This window comes from Athene noctua, chromosome Z (genome assembly GCF_965140245.1).
Source record: "Athene noctua chromosome Z, bAthNoc1.hap1.1, whole genome shotgun sequence".
NCBI classification, from domain to species: Eukaryota; Metazoa; Chordata; class Aves; order Strigiformes; family Strigidae; genus Athene; species Athene noctua.
Genome location: NC_134077.1, coordinates 46,999,976 through 47,022,813, shown reverse-complemented (window position 1 = coordinate 47,022,813; position 22,838 = coordinate 46,999,976). Strand labels below are relative to the sequence as shown.

Here is a 22,838-nt window from a genome sequence, read left to right as displayed (position 1 = left end):
ATCCTCTTAATCTATACCTCTAGCAGAGAATCTGTGCAAAATATCTGCACTTGAGTAATTTCCTTCTAGTTACTCTAGTTTAACAGAGAACAGCTATCCTGTAAAGCAATCAGTCCATCATTTGCTCATCTGTGCTGCACTCAATGTCTGCGAGGCGATGAGAGGACCTTCACAGCAGACACTGCAGTTCACTTGCAGCGGTACCTGAGCTTTCTCAGGGAGCTAGTACAGATACTGCACTGTAGATCTTTACCTGAACTAAGACTTTCTGCTTTTTAGCAAGGCAGTGCCCTTACACCATGAAATACAACCTTGACTTACCACGACAGCAATAACTAGGTATTAGAAACAGCTGCAAAATCATCTATCTCTTGTTTATCCTGCCACTTTGCTTGTCTAAATGTCTTTCATCTCAGTGAATTCTAAGTGCCCACATAATTATTTTCTCTTTGCCTTAAATTTAATATCTTTAAGTTTCACCCAATTCTTTATCACAATTGAGAGGGCATATTATTACAATCTCTTTGATTGTTTTTCAGTTCCAGTTCAGAAAAACCTGCTGTGCAGGTTTCTTGGTAGACTCAAACTATTTCATTTTTCTGCACATGATCTTAGCAAAATGTTACAGAGAGAAAGTCTCCTCAGTAAGAAGCAAAGAAGACTTTATTTTGACATATATTTATAATGAGAAACTCCAAAATTGTGTAATAAAGTAAATCAAATGTCTCCGAAATTACTTTTATTTCAGAATTTGGTTTCCTGCAGATAATTTTGATCCTGCAGAAACTGCATTTTCTAGGGAAATGCATTTCTCTGAAGATTCTCAAAAAAGCTTTTAATTTTTTTCACTAAAACTACCAAAATGATGTCTTCTTTAAAACATGAAAATGGGGACGAAAATCTCATTGTCCCATTTACAGCCTATTCCTGTAATTACAAACAAAACTTGAAACTGATGTCTTTTCAGTCCCATTATTTCAGTTCAACATGAGATTTTCCTAAGGCAAAACCAATTACACCAAAATTATTCTGGCAGATGTTTAACGTTCAAGAAAGAATGCTTCTTCTCCTCCTTCTTCATTTTGTGAGCCATTTGTGTGCATTTGGGTCCTGCTTGCCTGCCAATTTCTGCATTTTGATGTCTAGAATCTTCATTTTTCTATAAGTGGAAGCTGAATTTCTCATATGGTCACATTGTCAGTAGGAACTGGGCTTAAGTAAAACATCAAATAGCCATAATTAAATTGCTGGACTTGGCAGCACTGTCTCAGCAGGAAAGCAAGCGAGTTTTTGAGTAGCTGAAGGCTCTCAAGTGGTGTTCTAACTCATGCAAACGGAAACCACATGACCTTATTTTGGGAGTGTCTCTTTGCACCTTAATCTAATAAGGCAGTCCTGGGACTCAGTTGGTTTTCAGAAGAGCAGTATCATAAATCACTGTCATTGCTGTCCTTAACCACCAAGATTCACAGACACTGTATTCTAACACTGTCTCACACCGCTTCTTCAGGTGTAAGTTTAGAAGTGCTTTGGACTCCACATTAGAAGTCCTCTACAGAACACATGCAGTCTTCACAGAGATGTTTAAACAAGACCTGTGTATTACTTATGATGAATCACTGAATCTGTGACTAACTGTCTTTAAGGTGCAGTTGTAATGCTCTGGTGAAAAAGGCTATTTTTTTCTGCAAAGATATCCACTGGACATCTGTGGATAGGTTATCTGTTTTCCCAGTGTCCTTATGACCAAAAGTAACAATATAAAATAAAATAACTTTTGAACTCATTCAGTATGATTTTGAAAATGTATTTCCAGAAGAGTACTTCTTTAAAGAAAATGACAGTTTCTTAGGAGTTAGGGACAAAAAAAAACCCAATAAGGAGTGCTAAGGCAGCACAAGACAAAGAGGTTAACTGGATGCAGAATCTGCAGGATATATGTCAACCTTAAGCAAGTACCTGATAAAATTGCTTTTCCATACAAGCAGATTGAAACTCACAGGCTCAAGTGTGACCACAAGTGTAACTGATGACAATACTAAACTAGTTATGGGCTTGAATATGTGATGGAGAAAATGACAAAACTTAACTACACAGGCATCCTCTCATCTGCAGGCAACTGCTGATTCAGTATACATCAATAAACAGATCTTTCAAAAGAAAACCAATCACAAAGTCAAAGTAAAATAAAAGAACGAGCAAAGCAGGGAAACATATATATATATATAAAGCGCCTATCACCATATTGATAACCATTCTTTGGAACCACTCTGATAGCAGAGATAAGACCAGGAGTCAGCCTGTTAGTACCTCAGCACTTCTGTTTCCAACCAATTTAAAAAAAATAAAATAAAATAAAAGCCACAAGACTTTGCTGCTTCCCTAAGCAGCCACTGACAGAAAAACTGTGCATCAAAGGAAAAAAGAAAGGAAGCAAATTTTGACAAAACATATTAGGGCTCAAGAAAAGAGGAAATGGGCAGGCAAAAGCTCTAAAGAGACTGCAACACAGAATGGCCTTCTGACAAATGACGTGGTTAAAGCCCTGGTGCTAGTGAAGAATGTGTCATGCATGTGTTGTGGAGGATGGACAAAGAAGAGAGATTCAGGTTATCTCCAAGAGAAATCATTCTCTCCTTGGGGGAAAACAACAAAAGTAGCATAACAGAACAAAAGTCAATAGGTTGCTCTATGTTTGGATCCTTAAGAGATGCTTTGTGACAAGCTTTATCTTCTCAATGGATGGACTCTACCTGAGTCCTTAAGTCACTTAAACTAAGCTGATAGATCTAGAAGAACTAAGAAACAATCTAAAGTTATTTCCTGTTTTCAGCTTATGCCCTTACCAAAGGCAAGTATAAACACAATGGCCTTTTGCTGGCATAACTTCCGATGAAGAATAAAATTGGATATTAGCCCTATAACTGAGCATGCAAGTCCTCGTAGCATTTCTTCTCCACTCTGTATATGAGGGACAGTAAGGACACAAAAATCCAAAATACACTTATAAAATAAAACTAACAGGAGAGGCAGATCACAAAGATATTTGTGAAGAGAGAACAAGATGCCATTAAGAAGTGAGAAAACTTGAGGACACAAGTAACTGAAATGGGATTCAATTTTAGAATATATGGGATTCAATTTTAGAATATAGACCTCTGTTATACACACAGGGACAAATAAAAAAAAAAAAATGTTTTAAGCTGAGAGTTGACTACCATGTGAAAGGAAAGACCTGGAAGTATGTATCTCATCACAGGATGAGTACAAGTACTCCAGATAATAACTTAGAGCACTTAACAAAATGTTAAACAAGCAACAAGAAAATGCTGTGCAATAAGTCTTGTCAGTTGCTACACTGATTTTTCATGATTTGCTACTTTCTCGGAAAGCCCGTGTAGCTCTGGAAGAACACAAGATGACTGGAGGAAAACATGGTTATAATTTAATATAGAAATATAAGCAGAACTTTAGCACTAGGAGAGAGCCATCCTCGGTCTATTCTAGGTGCCTCTGCTTAATAAATTAGTCCAATTTATCCAGTTTTACATATAAAATTGGTTGAAACTCAGGTTGTTGTAATCTTAATATGTTAAAAGTAAGCTAACATAAAATTTAAGATGAGATGCAGTTTAGAGCATTCTGATTTTATACTCATTATTGTTATCAATAAATGAAAGATCAAAAATTCTGCAATGTGAAAAAGCCATAGATATTTTGGGCTTGCATATTGGTTCCTTTATGTTTAAAATTCTGTTAAAACTATTTCCTCAACATTTCCTTATTTCAAAGTATTGGAATACTACTATTTCCTTATTTAGTGTTTCTTACCAGTACTTCTATGAACCCATGACACTCAATTTCTAATGACAAACTGTGAAGAAATATCCAAAAGGGAGTAGGATGACTTATTTCTAAAATTGTTTCTGGTCTGAAACTGTGCATGACGGGTCATATACAGGTTTGTTAATATAGATACTTAACCAGCAGTAAAGTGAATCACTTGACTCATGTCACAAAATTCTGTCAGAACAGAAAATCTATAGCAAAATTCATCAGTCTTCCTATATTTTGCTTACTTTGATTTTGGAAGATTGCTGTGACTTGTGTTTTTCTCCCAAAACTTCCCCCTGTGGAGAACTGCAGACTCTTTTGTTTTCATGCCTATTCAAGACATAAAATTTTGACACTTGAAAAAATGCACTGGGGTGGGATGTGACTCCCATCCTCCCTGCAGTTCCCCTCCTCTGCATGCCACCAAGGACACATGAATGTTTTTTTTTAAAAAAAAAAGCTGCAATTTGGTATGTAATTAGATTGTGTGTATTGGGCATGGGTACTCTCTCTGGAGAGATCCATTCTGACATCCATTCTCAAGTACGTGATCACTGGCATTTTTCCACAAGGATGGTGTGTTAGGAATGGGGTTTCCTCACAACCACTCGGATCAGGCAGCCTCTGAGCCTTTGTCTGGAATGTACAAGAGCTGCGTGTTTCCTTGCAGGCTGTGATTAGATCCAGGTGTTTCCTCTTGTTCAATGACTGTATTATGACTGTTTGTTAACCATAACTTTTATTTCCATGGCAGTGACAGGATGGGAGTAAATGCCACAGATAGCGTCTGAAATGCTCGTTTTTGTGTTGTTTCCCAAGAGTCCCAGTCCACACTGAAGGAAGTGGAAGATTTGTATCGAAGTGTACATTCCTGAGCAGGAATAGGCATGGTGTTAATAGGAACAGAAAAAAACCTGACATTTACTGTTTGATTAACAGAGAAATAATTAGCCTAGGTTGATGACTGAACTCTGAATAACCTTACCAGATATATCTAGTCAAGTGAAATGAATGGGCTATCTGTAAGCTAAATGCATACTATCTATCTAAACGTCTTTGCAAACAGCCACAACCTAAAGGGACTTGCCTTTCCCTCTATTTCTTAAAAATACTGAAATCTGATAATTTTTTTTCCCTTCTAGTTCAAAATCTAAGAAAATAAAGTCTCTGTTGTCTAAGAGAGAAGGGTTTTGCAAATTTTTGCATATTATTTGACTTACAGGAGAAGCTGCCAACATAGTGAGGCTGACATTGTTATAGCAGTTTGGAATCAGAGTCAGAAAAGAGAGAAGTGATACTGATAAATACAGCTAGTGGAAGTAATGGGCATGAATTTTATCTGCTACAGACTCTATTTGAGACCTTCTAGCACATAAGCACTATTTCTATTATTTTCTACAGAAGCCTGGAAGAAAGCTTCTCCAGCCTCTCTCAGCTGGAGATTAGTTATGCTTTCCTGATTTTATATGCATTTAAACTACCTAAAGATCTATGAGATGGTACTTTGGATTTGGTTAAATCTGAAATACAGAGAACTATTAAAACCAGCTCGTTTTAATTAATTTCTTTAAATCTAAAAATACCTGTCTTTCAGTATTGATCCAGTGTGTTTTGATTTCTTTGGAATGACATGCTAAAAAATCCCTCCCAAAATTAAAAAAAAATCCAAGAACACAAGAAGCAAAAACATTTCTGAGGCCTTGAAAAAGAGTTGAACGTTTTAATTAAAGAAACACCTACAGAAAAAGATTCCTTCATGGAAGGAAGGATAAGATTGGGAGATGTCCTGCAGATGGGAAGTTGTAACATCTTGGGTGAATAATGCTTCTGATTTTTTAATGAGAGTTTTCTGTTTTGTTTAGCTATGAAGCAAAACTGACTAAAAAGCCAATTTTACTTATAATACCTCCATAGCTGGATTAAAATTATCTGCCCAAATACTTTCAGTATTTTCATGTCTCTCTTGACCACAATACTGAGTATTCCCAAACAGATTAAGAGAAACATTCAATAGGACTTTACTACATCCTCCTCAAACTGCAAGAGTACTTTTATAAGTAGTTGACCCTCGTTCCAAGCTACAGGACAGGGCACAGATACTGCAGTTATCTTCAAGGTATTATTTCAGGGGCAATAGTTTCAGTGAGAGACAATTTTTGAAACCTTAAGCAAAAGTTCCTGCACATCTACCATTAAAAGAAACTAAATGTATTTATTCGTTAGCATTACTGATCTCTTCTGTTCGGTTTAATGACTGACCAGATCTCAGATTTTTAAAGCATGGTTAGAATTTATTTGTCACATGGCAAATAGCTTATCTCCCTACTGCTGGTTAATGGAAGTAATTTATCTCTCTCAGAGCTAGACCCTGCAGTCACCTGACATCCAGTGCCCTCATGTGGAGACATGAATTTACTGTCTGAAAACTGACAGGATTGAGGAGCGTTTGCCCAAAAACTCAGTGCTTTGGTTCTGTAGACACAGAGATCCTTAGGAAGGATATTTGTGTATGACAGATCTCCCAAATGTATCTTCATCACTAGCCAAAAGCTAGGGACAAAGTAGGACATTCACTTAAAAACTTGTATTTGCAATAATGAAACTAACTTTGAAAAAAAAACCCCTATGTTCACATTAGTAAGATGTTGGGCAATTAAGATTTTTCCTTGGCTCTTAAGATCATCCTTAATGCTAGAAATCTGTTCAGCTAGCATCTTTCCCCAGGTTAAACTACAACAATCATTTCATAAGGAAGATAGAGCCTCTTTTTGATCTAATTGTCTAAAATGGTGTGAAAGCATCATCCTCTGGAATTTACTGGGTACTATGCTTTTCAGTGGCTTTCCTCAAGGACAAAGCTACAGATTCTTTCATCGAGAAGAAGAAAAAAATTGGTTTTATCTTTCATTCATGTATAAATATACACACATATATACATATACACACATACATAAACACACACACAAAATGTTTAACCTTCAGACAGAATCTGGGGCAGATGCTGGTGGTCTTGTGACCAGCAGCCTTTCCGACTTTCCTGAGCCAGGATTTCAGCCTGTGTGGGTTCCAAAGTGAATGGTGGCCTAAAGACATATCCACATGAAGAAGCAGAAATAAAAGAGTAAAAGAGTTTGTGCACACTTCCAAATTGTCAGAAGTTGTAAGTTTTGAATGGTCAGGTGAAGGGCTAGAAAATACAGGTGACAGATGAGTGTTCTCAACTGTCAGATACTGCTATGGACTGACTCTTTTTGGCCCATGTGTTTCCTGGCAGATAACACACATATTTGGCTTTCGTATAGAGTGTCTTCTAGGGAGGTCAAAATGACCTTCAAACAAGCAAGATACCAGTATTTCTTTAAAGCAGATCCCCGGATGATGGGTTTTCTTGTCAGAATGCATTACTGAGAACAGCAATAGCACATTAACTCTATTCAAGCCGATAGCCTGTAGTCTGCCTTGTTACTATGGCTCAAACATTCAATTTGAGGATATAAACCAAAGAAAATGAGTGGTTACATTTCATCAAGTGTCAAATGCTCAGAAAGTAACCGTAATTTGCCACATGACTTTGGTAAGAGTTCTTTTAATTAACTGGAGAATGAATTATGGCCAAGTTTGTATGTTGGGAAAAACAAAATCTGAAATACCTGCTACAATGCTTTCTGCTTCCCCGAATGATTACAGCCATTACGCAGAACATGCACCAAAACAAGCAGAAAAGCATTAATTCTACATTTATCTTACTCTCTCCTCAGATATGAAAGCATTAACAGTACTTCTCATGTCAGAAGTAATCATGTAAACAGGTTATCATCCCATTTAGCAGAACCTTATTCAAACCAGCATGACACTTTGAGGACTAGTCTTTCTTGCTGTGCCAAAACACAGTTTGTATGTCTGAGCTAGTCTGGTTTAACAGAAGAAAAGTACAGCAAAGCCAGCTGTCCTTCCAACCAGCAGAAAGTTACCTTCTCTTGCAGCCCAAGGTGCCATGAAAGGTTGTGTGTTATAGTTTAAAACTCTGCATGCAGTATAATCCCTTCTACTCAGCTCTCATAGTCTAGGAGGAAAAAAAAGGTAAAGCGTTCAAACGAGGTTTATTTGCCCTCCTTATACATACATAGTTTTATATACTATAAACATCTAAAAAAAATAATTATTATGCATATACATGATCATATATTTATGTATGTGTATGTATATGATCAAAGTAATAGAAACAGCCAGACTACTTGATGAGAATACAGTTTCTGCTGTGTTTTGCCCAAGCTTATATACATTAGGCAACTATAATTTCTTCATTTGGTTGGGCAGTTTAAATCAGGCCCGTAACTACCAGGTACCCAGGGTTCTGTCAGTGATTAATAGTTTAGGAGGATTCTTTGTTAAAGAATCGCAGTAAACTGGTCTTTAGGCAACATTTATGTCAGTAAATAATCAGAATGGAGGAACAGGCTCAAGCACGGATGGCCCTGCTGTGTGGTTAACCCTTAGCACACTCATAGGCATCACTATCTGCCATAGTGTCTCTGCATCATGACACCTGGCACAGTTTAAAATCTAGCACGAGGGCCAAAACAAAGAGCTGTTTTGGATGTGACCACTCTGTGGCTGGCAAAGGCCTCAAAATGTTGTTTTAGGGCTGAGCTTGACAAATGAACAGACTTGCACAGCGTGACCACAGAAGAAGGGATGTACAGCTGCAATGCCACCCTCAGGCTATATGGCCCGATGTCCCAGCAGAACAATGGCAGTGTTCATCACACCAGCTTCCCAGACAGGGATCCCCGACTAGTTCTGCTGTCTGTCCTTCTCCCTCTGCCTCACCCTTTCTGATAGCTGTTCTGTGGGCTTGAGTCTGAACATGCAAAGGGGAGGTGGTGTTACCAAACTTCAGCAAGATTAGGCAATACACACTTTTCTTCTGCTTCACCTAGTGTCACACCCCACTCAGATGAGGAGACAAGTGACTCAGATTCGCAAATCCCCAGTGGAGTGGACAACAAGTTTAAAAGTTCAAACATTTATTAACTACCCACAATGTACTAACTGAACACACAATAATTGGCTAAGTATATAGCAAGTTGTGGTGAGCAGTACAGTATGCCTTCCATTTCTTAATGGGAAAGGGAAAAGAGGTAGATAGAGGGAATGGGGAACACAGATCACCAGTGTGTGTCTGTGTTGATCCCACTAGTGAGGGTTCCAGGAGGCAGCCATCCTTTTTGCTTGCATCCATATTCTTCACTTCACTGCACTCTCCAGCCACCCCCACCCCCCGCCCCTTTCTTCCCCTTCGATTTATACTCACTTTCCTTGGGTCTGTCCCCTAGGTCGACCCACACACCTACATATCCCATGTATGGGGGGGAGGGGTAAAGTGTTCCAGGATGATGTAATTAGCATGATCCTTTTAGCCTTCATTAGCATATTGAGGGGTGTTAACTTTAACATGCATTTCGTGGGTAATGAAGCAAAGGTCATTCACTGGACAGATGGCCCTTGAAATTTGACCAGGTTCACCAGAGCAGGGCTGTCCTGTCTCCACAGGGCTCCCTCCTCTAGCTCCATCTTGTGTTATTGGGGCAGCCTTATCAGCTTTGACCTCCACACCATCCACCCTGTGACTCACAGTTTTGTCTTGTGAGTGTTTAAGACTTTCCTTTGATCAGCCTCAACCTTTTATCAGGCTGTTTTTCTTAGGCCTGGTTTCTCGTCTCTCACACCTAGACTGCCCCTGACCTGGTTTCTTACATCCAGCGTCACTTGACCCTTTTTCATGCCCTCCCTCAGCGCTTCCACATTTCTTTCTTCCACCACAAAGCCTCCTGTCAAGTTACCAAACTCAGACTGCTGACCTGTGCTTCTTATCAGCTCTTCATATATCTTAATTTTATTTTATACCATGTTTTATTTATTCTGATACCTCCTGAATGCACGCTGATACCTTTTCTTTAAGCAGTCCTGTCGAATAGATATAGTTCCATAAACATTTATTTTACTAGGCCTGGATGGTATTTTTCTCCGCTTACTGAGCCAGTAACAGACACCACAAGACAAGTCTGTAATGATTGCAATTTAGGCTAGTTTAGGGAACTGGCACTGCTGAAAATCAAGATCTGGATTTGTTGTACAGCAGATGGGCTCAAAATATTTCCCTCCACAATAAAATGAGTAGAGCAGGATTGCCTCCTGGAGTTCATCCTCCAAATTCTCACTGAAAACAGGAAACATCTCTTTACTTGATCCTCTGGTAATAAGGCTGCTTTCCAGTCCACCACTGAATCTCCACCCGCAGTGCAACCCTGCAGGAATCTGAGATCCAGAGGGAATCAGGCACAACATAGGATGCAGGGTTTGGGGTGTAGATTTCTTCTTTCAGTTAGTTGCTTTCTCACCATCTTGTCAGACAAGCAAGAAAAGGAATGAATGGAAAGCATCAGGCTATTTGGTACACAGCAGTAAAACTCAAACATTTCAGGTGTGGGGAACTTGATAGTAGCAGGCTAAAGGGTGAACATAAGAAAAGAACAGGAGGAAGCCAGGAGGCATTTGTTTTTAGAAGAGAGAAATAAATGAGACTACACCAGAGTATGTGGTCATGCAGATACAGATATTGCTCAGTAGAGTGTGGCAGAGTTGAAGAAAACAAATACCTATTAACTTCTTAGTCACTGGTGAATAACAACCAGAATACAGGCTGGATGAGTATTTGATTTCTAGTTTTTAAGAACATTATGGAGAAATACTTGAAAACCCATTTTCTCAGTCAACCTCTCTAGAGGGTCTTAGAGGATTTTGTCAGCAGTTCTCTTGCAACATTCAAGGCCAAAACAACCATACTGTTCTAGTTACACATCCTATTTCTGACACCGATCAGCAGCAGACTCTTAACAAAATAGCCCAAGAACCACTCAGTGCACAACGATGTTTCTCATGCTAAGGCTTTCCATTTTCTAGCAGATGTAGTTTAAAGATACAGTTGTATCTGCATCTTTGCGATTAATGGCATTTCATACTTCTCCTTTAGTCTCTGTTTGAACCCATTCATACTTTTGGATTTACCAGGATTTAGTTCACAAGAGAGTGCTCTGACTCTGGGCAGATATGACCTGCAGTATGTATAGCTGTTAGTTCTGCTGGTGACTTAGTCAAGCTGTAACTCAACAACAAAACAAAACTACAATTTTACCCTTTCTTCCACCCCTATTTTTCAAGAATGATACAAGAATCATGCAGAAAACCAAAAAAAACAGGTTTTCTGCTTATGTTTTTTGTAACAAATAAAGAATATGGTTCAAAAACTATGTAAAGATCTAAATGAATCAGCTCTGGAAATCCTCAGGTTTTATCTACTTGCTCACTTGGTAAGTTTGAAGCAAGGGAGCCAAACACCAGCAGGAAATGGGTGAAAAAACTTTCCCAAAATGAGGTTCTGAAATCAAACATGTCTTAGACTAGAGCATCACACCGTGTCTTGTGCATACTCTACTGTAGTGGTTACTGCACTAACACTGCCCTCCTCCATATGAAATCACAACTCAGCTGCATGTCCTGCTCTTATTCTTACCAACCAATGGTGGTTCCTTGCTGTATATGGAGACCTCCTCAGCTACATGAAAATAAAAATCACACAGAAACACAACATCAGGGCAACCTGAAGCAGTATGCCTCTATCTGTTACTGTCAGATCAGCCCTCCTAACTGATGTTAGATGCTGAAGGCAAAGGCAGAGGACCAAAAGAGCATGCAGCTTTGAGCGAGGTGTTGAGTCGTTCTTCAAGGAGTAAGGGTAGCGTGAAACACTGTCAAAGGCTGGAGGAATCAAGAGGTTCCCAACAGCATCCAGGGAGAGGATGACAGGCCTACCACAGCAGTAGAACTTCCCTAAAATGGAAGAAAGCCAATGAAACTAGGTGAAGATAAGTAAAATTCATCATGCCTTATGTTATCTTCATTTTTAAGTTTTCATCAGCTGTGCTTGTGAAATAACACAAACATCCACACAAAAGCTGATGTAAAACCTTCTGCCCTTAGCTTTGGCTGGAGCAGAACACAGCAGATTTATGCAAGCATGTATGTTCAGCACACCAGGTACACACACAGCTGCACTAGCTGCAACCTCTGACACAGAGATCTGGCACCTCTTGTGATTCCCCTTGCTTTCTTGGCATTGGTATCCCTGGAGTGGATGATTACAGGACTGCTTTCAGACTTGCTCATCTCCCTTTAGAGGAGTACACAAATATATTCAACAGTGAGGGATTACACATCCGAAATTTAAAATGTCAAACACTTTCAGCCCAGTACATCACATGTGCCACCCAAAAAATTCATACAGAAGTACAGCACTGAGGCTGTCATATGAATAGTGCTAAATGCATGCAAAGAAGGAAGGAAGCAAACACAAGCATTCGTTCCATGGGAACTTGCCATCACCAAATCACTGGCATAGTCAGATTGAAAGGGGCTGCTCTTGCATATACAGTTCTCTAGCTTGCTCAGCAAACAGCCCCACATCCCACTAGAGGAATGTCAAACATTTGGATTATTTCAATTATAACTTCTCATTAACATTACATCTTCACTGAGTAAAGCAAGAGATAAAGAAATAAAATCTTTAATGTGTGAGGGTACTCAAACACAAAGGGATGACTATAAATAAATGCATGGTCAGATACTACTTCTTGTTCTGATACTTTTGCAAGCAATGGGCACTTATATGTGAATACCTAGGCTGTGTGTGCAAAACCTTATAGTATTTGCGATCGCTTACAGACAACTGGTATGTTTCCTGCTTCAGCTGCCTTCCTACAGTGCCTACTGCACTGAAGATGTGTAGAATATGCAATTACATTCTTTACCAAGAAACACTTCCCCCTTGCTATACAAACATGTGTAAATAAAAAGATATGCACTGAAACTATACTATTGTAACTGTTTTATTCATACCAGTCTACTAGGAATTTACTGGAATTTCTCCTATAAGTAGCAATTTTCTGAGTAGGTGCTTTGAATGGCTTCAAAAAATACAGCAGAAACAAGTCTGTCTTTTAAAAACGAAATTTAAAGGTAATTAGGCAACTCCACAGTTAGAAGGATGTTATACTGGCAGAGGCAGGATGTTCTGCTCAACTTCATCCTGAAAACATGTGTCAACAGTGACTGGAGAGATCTGCTCTCACAAAAGTGCTCAGCTAGCACTAACTAGAAAGGTGGTTTTGCTCACAGACAGTGAGTATTCAGATTAATTTCTGAAGCTGTAAAATACTGGGCAGCATATGAAGTCTCTTCAGTTCCCAAAACTATGAGACATTTGCAAGCTTAGATTTCTGTGGGTTTCATTCAACTTTTCTATCTGTGGATTCAAACCCAGTTTGTTTTGGTTTCGCTGTAATTCGAAAGTCAAAACAAACTGCAAAGAAAACATTTTTTCCCATTCGATTAATTGTATAGGAGCAATGGTTTGGTATTACCCAGTTCTGCAGAACTCTGAAAAGTATCTTATGACCTGCTATCTTTAAACAAAATGAAATCAAAATCATGAAAACATAGGCCTACCTCATCAGTCTGCATGAACGGCTGTGTTTCCACTTATGTGAATAAAACGACACTGATTTAAACTACCAAAGAGTTTGACTAAAACCAGTCTTGTTTCATTCAACAGAAATGGAGAGGTGGGCTTCTACGTCACGAAAACAGAGAGCAAACAAGTAATATACACAGGATGAAGTGAGAGATAACTAAGATTAGGAAAGCAAATTAAATAGATCATTCAAAAACGTTACAAAGGTCTTTTGTAGGCAAAATGACAAAACTTTCCCGCTCGTACTAGGAGAAACTTTACATCTAGAAATGAACCTAAGAAAATTTAGCACTCTTTTTGTTTCTTTTGTCTAAAACTGTGCGCATTCACACACATGACCTTGTTCAAGTACTCTACGGACTTTGCTAGTACTGTTTCATGTGCATCAGATAACAGCTAGCCTTTATTCTGTTTCAGTCTACCAATCTAATCTGTAAATGCATATGTTCAACCATTTCCCACTCAGTATCAGACAGCCCTCTAAGAATAAGTAAGAAAAGCAAAGTTGCTAATGCAGTGACTTTCAAAGTTATTTCAGACAGTTACAGAGGCAAGGGAAAATATGCCAACACATACCATCATCAAGAGTGGCTGGATTTTACACTAGCTCTGACCCACATGTTTCCAACCCCCTTTACTTCACACTCTCAGTCCCCAAAATACAGATTCAGCTCCTCAGCCTTACAATTTTACTCTTACACCATCTTAAATTAGGCTTATAACCCTCCTTACCTCCTCAGCTTTGTGCTACATACTTCATCATCAGATAGGTCTTCCACAGCTTCCTATGGCAAAACTACTGTTCCCACCATGGATGGATTCCTATACAGCTAATGAGAATGAGAAACAAGCTCCAAAATGCACCTGAAGTCAGACATGGCATCTGCAGGCAACAGCTTTTGTTTCTTATTTGCACTTAAGAACTCAGAAAGCAAGAAGAAATTGGGAGCTCAGTCCCAAAGTTCAAAGTTACTCAGTAATTTGGCTGTCACTGAGGGTAAGAGAACCTGCCCTTATAGATTCACAGGATTTTCAATGTTTCAAAAAAACCAAAACCAAACCACCTTATCACCAGTCATAACTTTAATTTCTTAGTTTTATCAATTTAAGGTGAAATTGTTTATATCCAGTATTACTAAGCTGCAATGTCCAAGAAAATAAGCTCTGCAGATACAAAGGACTATAACTACATAGGACAGACAGAGCTTATAATGCTTACACTACAATGCTTACAACCTTCTAAGTATTGGGACGTGCATTTTATAAATACTAGGAGATACACAGATGAAAAGAACCATGTAACAGTGCAATTATTGATTACAGTAGCTCCTATTACATTAAAAACGAATATTCTCCTGTCCTTTCCCCTTCACTTCCTTTTAATAGATTTTGTCAAAAACCAAATTGTAGTACCTACCTTGCACATGTGTAATGATACTCATCCCATAGCAACATCTCAACTACACCAATGATTGCAGGGTAACTGTTTGCCTGTCTGAGAAGACTTTCTAAATGTGCTGCTCTGCAAGATACTGTTTTCTACCTCTTATTGGATGGCATTGCTATTTCAGAATCCCACTACTGGTAAAGATACTCTTCCTTACACAAAATACAACTTCCTGCACTTTTCCAAGAGCTCAGGGAACAATCACCACTTATTTTCAACAGTTGTGCCTGCAGCTGTAAGAATTAGATCATGAAACTGATCCCTAAGTACTATGCATCCACATGTGATCTATTGTAAATCAGGCAGAACAGCTCTCTGATACCTGAGGAAAAAATAAATTAGGGTGCTTCTTACTGCGGTTAAATACTGTTCTTATCGCAGCCTAGCCCAGGTTGGTAACTATAGTCAGTCAAGAGAGTTTAATTCAGCAGGTATTTCTTATCTATTAATTTTCTCACCAGAAAACTTTAATCCATTTTTAGCATACAAGAAGGGCAAAAGCTAGACGTTTTTGTTGTTGTTGCCAAGCTGAAAAGAAATGTTTCCTCTAGTGTGTTAGATGAGAATTTCTTCCATTAGGAAATAGTCCTATAAAACTGACTGAACTGCACAGGATGTAAGGCATGAACCTACAAATACTCAGACTAGGCCTTTTCATATGAACACTTAAAACTGAGATAATTTTTGATGGAGTAGAAGAGAATTTGACACAGTGGGTCAATGCATTGTTCACAACAAAGCTACTGCATAGTTAATTTTAAGTTTGATCTGTATCAAATACATGCTGTTTGCATTGATCTGACAAAAACAGACAAGAAGTGTGAAAGTACTGATGCATAATGTCCAGCGCCAGATCCTATTAAAAAAAAAAAAATTAAAATTAGCATTCACTTGTACCACAGTTTTACAGGAAGCATGTTTTTGTGATTAATAAAAAAAAAATCCCAGGAATAACACAGAATTCTAGGTAATTTTATATTAAAGAAAGCCAGCATAACCTTGGAAAACCAACTCGTCTGCTTTCTCCTCCACTATACGTAGCCCATGGCTATAGTTACTCACACTTGTAGGATGCAGAAGGTTGATGTGGTGGTTTGACCTTGGCTAAATGCCAGGTACCCACCAAGTCGCTCCATCACTTCCCCCCCTTCCCTTTTTTCTCAAAAGAGCAAAGAGGGGAAAGAAAATAAGATAGGGAAAAAAAACAACCAAACAACCCTTGTGGGTAAAACAAAAGCAGTTTTAATATAAGCAAAGCAAAGGTCCGCACGTGGAAGCAAAAAAAAGAAAACAGATTTATTCTCTACTTCCCATGAAGAGGCGATGTCGGGCCTTCTCAGGAAGCAGGGCTCCAATACACGTAGTGGTTGCCTCGGAGGACCAAGGGTGACCCCACCCCCTTCCTCCTTTCTCCCAGCTTTATACTGAGCAGACGTCACATGGTCTGGAATGTCCCTTTGGTCGGTTTGGGTCAGCTGTCCTGGCTGTGTCCCCTCCCAAGATCTTGCCCCCCCGTCCCACTGCGGGGGGAAATGTCGGAAAGAGCCTTGGTGCTGTGTAAGCACTGCTCAGCAGCAGCCACAACACCAGGGTGCTACCAACACCCTGCCAGCTCCCAGCATAAACCACAGCACCGTGAGGGCTGCTATAGGGGAAAACCAATTCCAGCTCAGCCAGACCCAGTACAGTTGAAAAACACTTTCTGAACACAAAATTTGCCTGTAAAGTTTTTAAAGCTACATCTACTACTTTGATTCCAGTATATGAAAAATCACTGCATTAGCTCAGAAGCAGCAATTGAGTGGTTTTAGATCTGCTATACCTCTGCACCATTGTGTATGCACAATTTAATTGCCAGGTCATAGTCTGGCTGCTTTACAAAGTCAACTGGCTGGAATGTCTAAAACTTGGCAGAATTCTGGACAATGAGACAATAAATCAAACCAACTGGCATTTTTTCATCTTCATCTTAAGAACTGTAGCTATATACACCATTACCTTATGATAATAGTTTTTCCTTAATTGTATAACTATGGATGGAACAGAGCCATAAAGTCAAAGTCAAATGGCTCTGAGATTCAGGATGTCGAAATGTGAGTTCTTGATAGATTACGGACAAGGCTTATTTGTTGCAGTTCAAATTCACATCAGAAAATTAATCAGTTTTGAAGCTATTTTATTCTGGTTTTCAAGTCTGTTAACAATTTTTGATGGGATACAGGATGTCCTTACTTGCTACTCGTTTCAGTGACTGCTAACTGTAGGAAACAAAGAAGGGCATTTTAAAAACTGGTTTGGTTAAAAGTCAGTGAATGAGTGAATGTTATTGTAAACTAGACCCACAGAGTTCTCTCTTTCAGTGATACTGTTCAGTGATAAACTCTTATTTTCCATCTGCAAAGTTTACACCACATCATACTATTATGGGAAGAAAAAAAAAAAAAAAAAAAAAAAAAGGGCTGCTTTTACAAATATCCTTAAGAATTTTTACTAGAATTCTAATTTTCACAGGTTTATATTTACAGAAGTTCTTCAAAAATCTCCCGCTTGAAAAACACTCTCTGAAAAACCTACCCTATGCTGCAAGCATAAACATCAAAAGCAATCCATAAACTTCATTAAACAGACACCAAATGGCAATTATGCTAAATGTCTCTATGGCAAGACTTGCATGTATGTGTTGGTGATCTTCTAAAGCTGGCCAAAATCAGCAGTAGCAGAGACAACTTAGTTAGCAGAGACAAGTTAAACTACGCTCCCATCTGATTTCTCAACTACCCTCTACTATCTCCTGCACCCAGGGTATTGAATAAAAGACAATTAAGCTGTTGTACCTTCTCCTCCACTGCTCACTAGACATTCCTACTTCTCTGGTAACTCCTGATAGCTTTGACATCCTTTCATAATTCATTCTTTTCTTTACCCTCTTCTGCCATTGCTCACTATCTTGCCCAAATTGAGCAGGTGTCTAAAAAAGAAGACTGGTATTGGAAGGCATTTCTAAAAACCTTTTGTTAATGGAGAACATCCTGGAAAGTATATGAGCAGTCACTGAGGCTGTTTTTCTTCCGATTTTGGATCAAGACATTCCACCAAACTGTATTTTCTGTTTCAGCAGGACCCACATGCCCCATACTTTCTTCACAGATGTCTACGGCAAAACTTGAGAGGGTCAGCTGGCTGAAAGTTAGCAGATTAGTTTCAAGAAAGTGTGGGGAATTTTACACCAAGATTTTTCTAACAGAGCCATGCTGCTCTGAATGGTGCTGTGATGAAAAAACTGAGGCCAGGCCCAGAGCAGTAAGTTTTCAGCTCAGCCTAGCTGCAGCCAAAACAGAGCATGAGAGCAGCCCCAAGTAACTTCACCTGATTGTGATTAGAGTTTATTCTGCTAGGAATCTGCAGGGGCAGAAACTTCCACCAAGAGGGTTATAACACCTTAAGCCACTACAGCTGCTTGTAAAGTCAATGTCTGACTAAGGCCACAGCACAAGAACTGGGATAACTATATACCTTCTAAGGCAAAAAGCTGTTCAGACTACTTACTGTGCAAATGAAGTCCAGAAGAAAAGTTTTGTTCCAAGAAAAGCAGTTTTTGCACACTTAAATTTCTAGCCCTTCTCTAATGGTAACTGAAGTGCTAAGGCTTGGACAACCAGCCCAAGCCAGAGTTGACCTATAGATGAATCCTGTCTATTTTATAACTGAAACCATTGTGCTAGTAGGTATTGTACTAAGTTATAACAACCCACTTATGCTGATGTAAAAAGTGCTAAAGCATTGAAGTACTGAAGCCTGAACAACAGGCCCCAAGCCGAAGCTGCTAACTTGTTATGTAATCATTAACAAAGTATGTCAGCTCGCTAGTGAGAGATGCGGCCTAGAATATAATCAGTAGTGAGGACGAAATGCTGAGAGAATGTATCCAGCTTCTCTTATTCAGCCTTGTTCAAGGCTGAGAACCCATGTATTTGGCCTTGTTAGAAACTCCTTTGGTTTCTCCTCCTGAGCCCTGGCCAGGCTTTGGGTGGAATCCAACAGGAGAATGAAACCAGAAATTTTCCACTCATTCTGGCTTGTCGATCTCTGGTATATAAGGCTGGGCCCGCTCACAGCGACTTTGGAAGCCTCACCCATGGGTGGACGCACCCTGTAGGATTTCCCCCTTGCCGGGACAGGCTCTGCAAACCCTCGCTGTAACCGGGGCTGCCCCGCCACTGCGGGTCTGGGTGATGGGAACATGTGCAAGGGGTGAGGGATCTTTCTTCATCACTACTCCCTCTCTCTCAGGTAGCAATGATTTGATGCATTACCCTGTATTTTCCTGTTTGCTGCTTTAAGTGCACTATTCTGCCTGTTCTTACTGCATGTTTTCTGTATTACACTGTTACATTGGTTATCACCAGTAAAATATGCCTATTCTTTTCACTCTGGTGTCCGAGTTTAATTGGTATCCTTAATCAGCAAAACAGTAACCCTGTCATGTTCTCCTTCAAAATCCTCATTTGTGACATCATGCCTAAAATTCATCTATCCAAGAGGTCATGCCAGTGTATCTGTTATAGAAAGTACTTATACACATTAAAGAGTTGAAAAAAATGTCAGTTTTTTGCTCTAATTTATGGCTGCTGCATCTTCAGTGAAATCAAATCAATTGCAACAGGACCGGATTTGTCCCTGGCATGTATTTGCAGAATACATCTCATTTTAACCTTTGCTATTCTGTATTGTACACTCTTAGGGCAGGGCACCATAACAAGGTAGAGGTGGTAATGCAGCACACATAGCCACACTTGTGCCACCTGTACCTTGACACAACTAGCAAGTGTTTTGAAAAAGCAGTGCCAAGGGTTTTATCACAGAGTATCAACCAGTCCAAAGTAACCAGAGCTCAAATACATCCCTGTGATTTTCTTTCTGTTATCTGCACTACCTAGAATAAAATTAGCACATCTAAGCTCATCTCTGCTGGCACCCCATACACACTTTGTTGTAACTGGTAGGCATTTGTTCCTCTTTTTGAGGATGCTAGTACTATGACAAGTATCTGGCTTCTTTTTGCAAAGCTTTCAGCTTGGACCTCTGTTACATAACTTTTAAGCAGGCTACAGGTATTTCCAAAAATATGGAGTAACCTTTTTTGTACAGAATGGATGGATACTAACTATGGGACCAGAATATTGACAAAAAGAGATAAATCTAAGTCTAAATATTTCATTCTCTCCTAAACATCCATTTTTGAACCAGACAGGCAGGCAAACTGAGTACTTGCAGCATGCCTTGGAGAATCTTCCTTTCTCTGGCCTCACAGCTTTCCCATCATGTGGTCAGGTCCAATTTTCACAACTCATTCATTCTGCTCCTGGGAACACCTCAGCACACTGAAGTTTTCAGCCTCATCACAGGATGGGAGTATTTGTGGGGATATTCCTTAGCCAAGCCATCCTTCTACATTTTCTGATTAGATTCTTTAAACATTATCGTCTTGTAGGGGGTGGCTTGCTGTGAAGTTGGACCAAACGGATCAAGTACCTTTATTTAGAAAAAATAAAATCAGAATTTCCTAAGCTCATTGATGATAAAAATCCAAAACTAACACAAGTGGCCATGAGGAGTAACGGCGTCACATAGTATATGTCTTCTTCACAGGACATAGCAGGTTTTTTCCCCTTCAAGACCATTTCACTTGACCACATCATATCCCAGCACCGAACCACAAGGAGAAAGTACACAGAGAGAAAAGCAGGCAGCCACTCTCCTTTCAGCATGAAGAAAGCAAATTTTTACAGGAGAATAGAGACCTAAAAACTCTCTTAAGGCACGCCAGGGCAGTCTTGGAGTATACCACACTGGCAGCCTCATAAGATAGCACCAACATCACCACAATGAACCAAGTGCTGAAAAGTGAGAAGCTGCCTTCTGCCTCCCCTTTCATTTCTTCATTTCAATGAAGAAATTCTTCTTCAGTTTTAATTTTAACTCATTCCTGGGCACATAAACCTGCTGATGATTTCATATCCTCTTCTTTTGCATCATGGAGGATGCTTTAAGTGGGGGAAAAAAGGGCAGCATTCAACATATTCTACAGTTCAAACCAAAATTACAATAAAAGCAAAGATGACTTAACAATGTGGATCTACTTAACAATGACAAACAGAAGTTCCTGTATCATCCTTTCACTTTATGACACAAAGAAGTGGTCCCAACAAGAGACCTCAGGACTGCAAGAGTTTCTGTATTCGTTTTCTTTCAGACAAGATAGGCCTTTAAGTATGTGTCAAACCTGTAACTTGACTGTGTAAGCATAATTTCAATAAAGAGATGTTTATCAGCTGTATTAAAAAAATAATCTTTAAAATAGAAACAACCTTCTAAAAAACCATTTATTAATCTAATTTACCAAATAAGCCAATTAAGGCAAAATATATTACTTGGAAATAGACAAGCTTTCACTGAGTTCAAACATGAGCTGGATTAACAGTACATTGTACATAAAAATGTCCTTTGAAAGCATCTAAGAAAGGTAAAGGCAGAGCAATATAAACTGAAAAACAGCTTAAGACAAACAAAAAGTATCTGTTTATTCTTTGTTTCTCAAAAAAAAGGAGTATTACCAAAATATTGTCTTCAGCGTTACTTCCATATTTCTAAATACAGATTTAAGACTGTGTGAGCTTTGGATAGAGGGAATTTATATCCATGAAAAAAAAGTAGATACTACTAAATATTTATATGAGAAACCGTGAGCTCATGACATCAAGAAGGCATTTAAGACTTAAAAATGTTTAGAAAACCCAGGATAGCAAAGCAAGTGATACACATCTCACCATTTTCCACATCAAATTGCTCACAACCATACTTGATAGAAGAAATTACATAATTTCATACAAAATACAAAGGTTGGAAGCACTAGAGTAAATTATGTTGTTGAAACTGCTGAGATAATTTTATGCGTATGTGGTACCTGGTCTAAAACCCAGTAAAGCAACTTGAGATTTGTCTAGTGTTTTAACTGGACATGAATTTCATTACAGTTACATAAAAAGAAAAAAGATGCAGCACGGAAAGTGAGACTTCAAAATCATTCAGCAACAACTTCAACTAATGGGGCATGGATATGTGCTCTTCTTCAGTAGCTCACTGTTACATGTTGTAAAAACTACTCAGCATCACTCCTGAGAACTTACATACAGACACAAAACCTATGAGGCATTAAGTACCACCTAAGCACAGGCCCCAAGAAAACACCTAATACAGAAGGTAGTCTCTCTGGATTGAAATGCATATGTAACATACATGTTATGCTGTAAACATGTTTGTATTATTAATGTCATAGAAACAGCTAAACAATTAACCCCTTCTTTTAAAAAAAGTACACTAACAAAAATATCTCAGCAAATGCCTAGTAAGGTGTCAAATAAGAGCACATTCCACTTTGCAAACTGTAATGCTATTTTTCCCAGTTATAAATATATGTTTGTTCTGATTTCCTGTTTTGTGACTCATACTGGAAATCATATAGTAGTTAAAAGCTGCAATTGCTCATTTCCACCACTGGAATTTACCTTCACTTCTTAAAAGGTAAAATACAGTTACAGTTAGATTACAAATCTGTGTTGGATTCACCAAGAATTAGAATATGTAGCTTTCACTTCAATTCTAGAATCAAAGCCAGTATTCCTTAGCATCATGGATTAGCCTTCTTTCAAACAGTCCTGGGTGGTAAGTGTTGTTTGTACATTCCTGCTAGAGCCTTAGCTGCACTGTAGATCATCTGTCGACGGGACATGCCAGTGAACACCATGTGCCAATCAGTCCTGCTGACGTTCAGTATACTCTTCTCAAGCACTTCGCCCACAGTCACCAACAGGCCTGACCATCTCAGATTGTAGTCCTGAGGAGTGAGACTCTTAGCCTGTGTAACATTTTGAGGAGTTATTATTGAAATAATAATATATAATATAAAAT

The 22,838-nt window shown here is 38.9% G+C and overlaps 1 protein-coding gene across 3 annotated transcripts in view; it reads right to left on the bottom strand.

Moving 5' to 3' along the window:
- Nucleotides 1-21,235: 21,235 nt before the first annotated feature.
- The window catches only part of PRRC1 (proline rich coiled-coil 1), a 33,193-nt gene continuing 31,590 nt past the window's right edge, over nt 21,236-22,838 (bottom strand). For all 3 annotated transcript variants that reach the window (XM_074931582.1, XM_074931581.1, XM_074931583.1), the window contains one exon: nt 21,236-22,785. In XM_074931582.1, the coding sequence (XP_074787683.1) occupies nt 22,576-22,785 (210 nt within the window). In that variant the 3' untranslated portion in view covers nt 21,236-22,575. The remainder of the gene's footprint in view (nt 22,786-22,838) is intronic.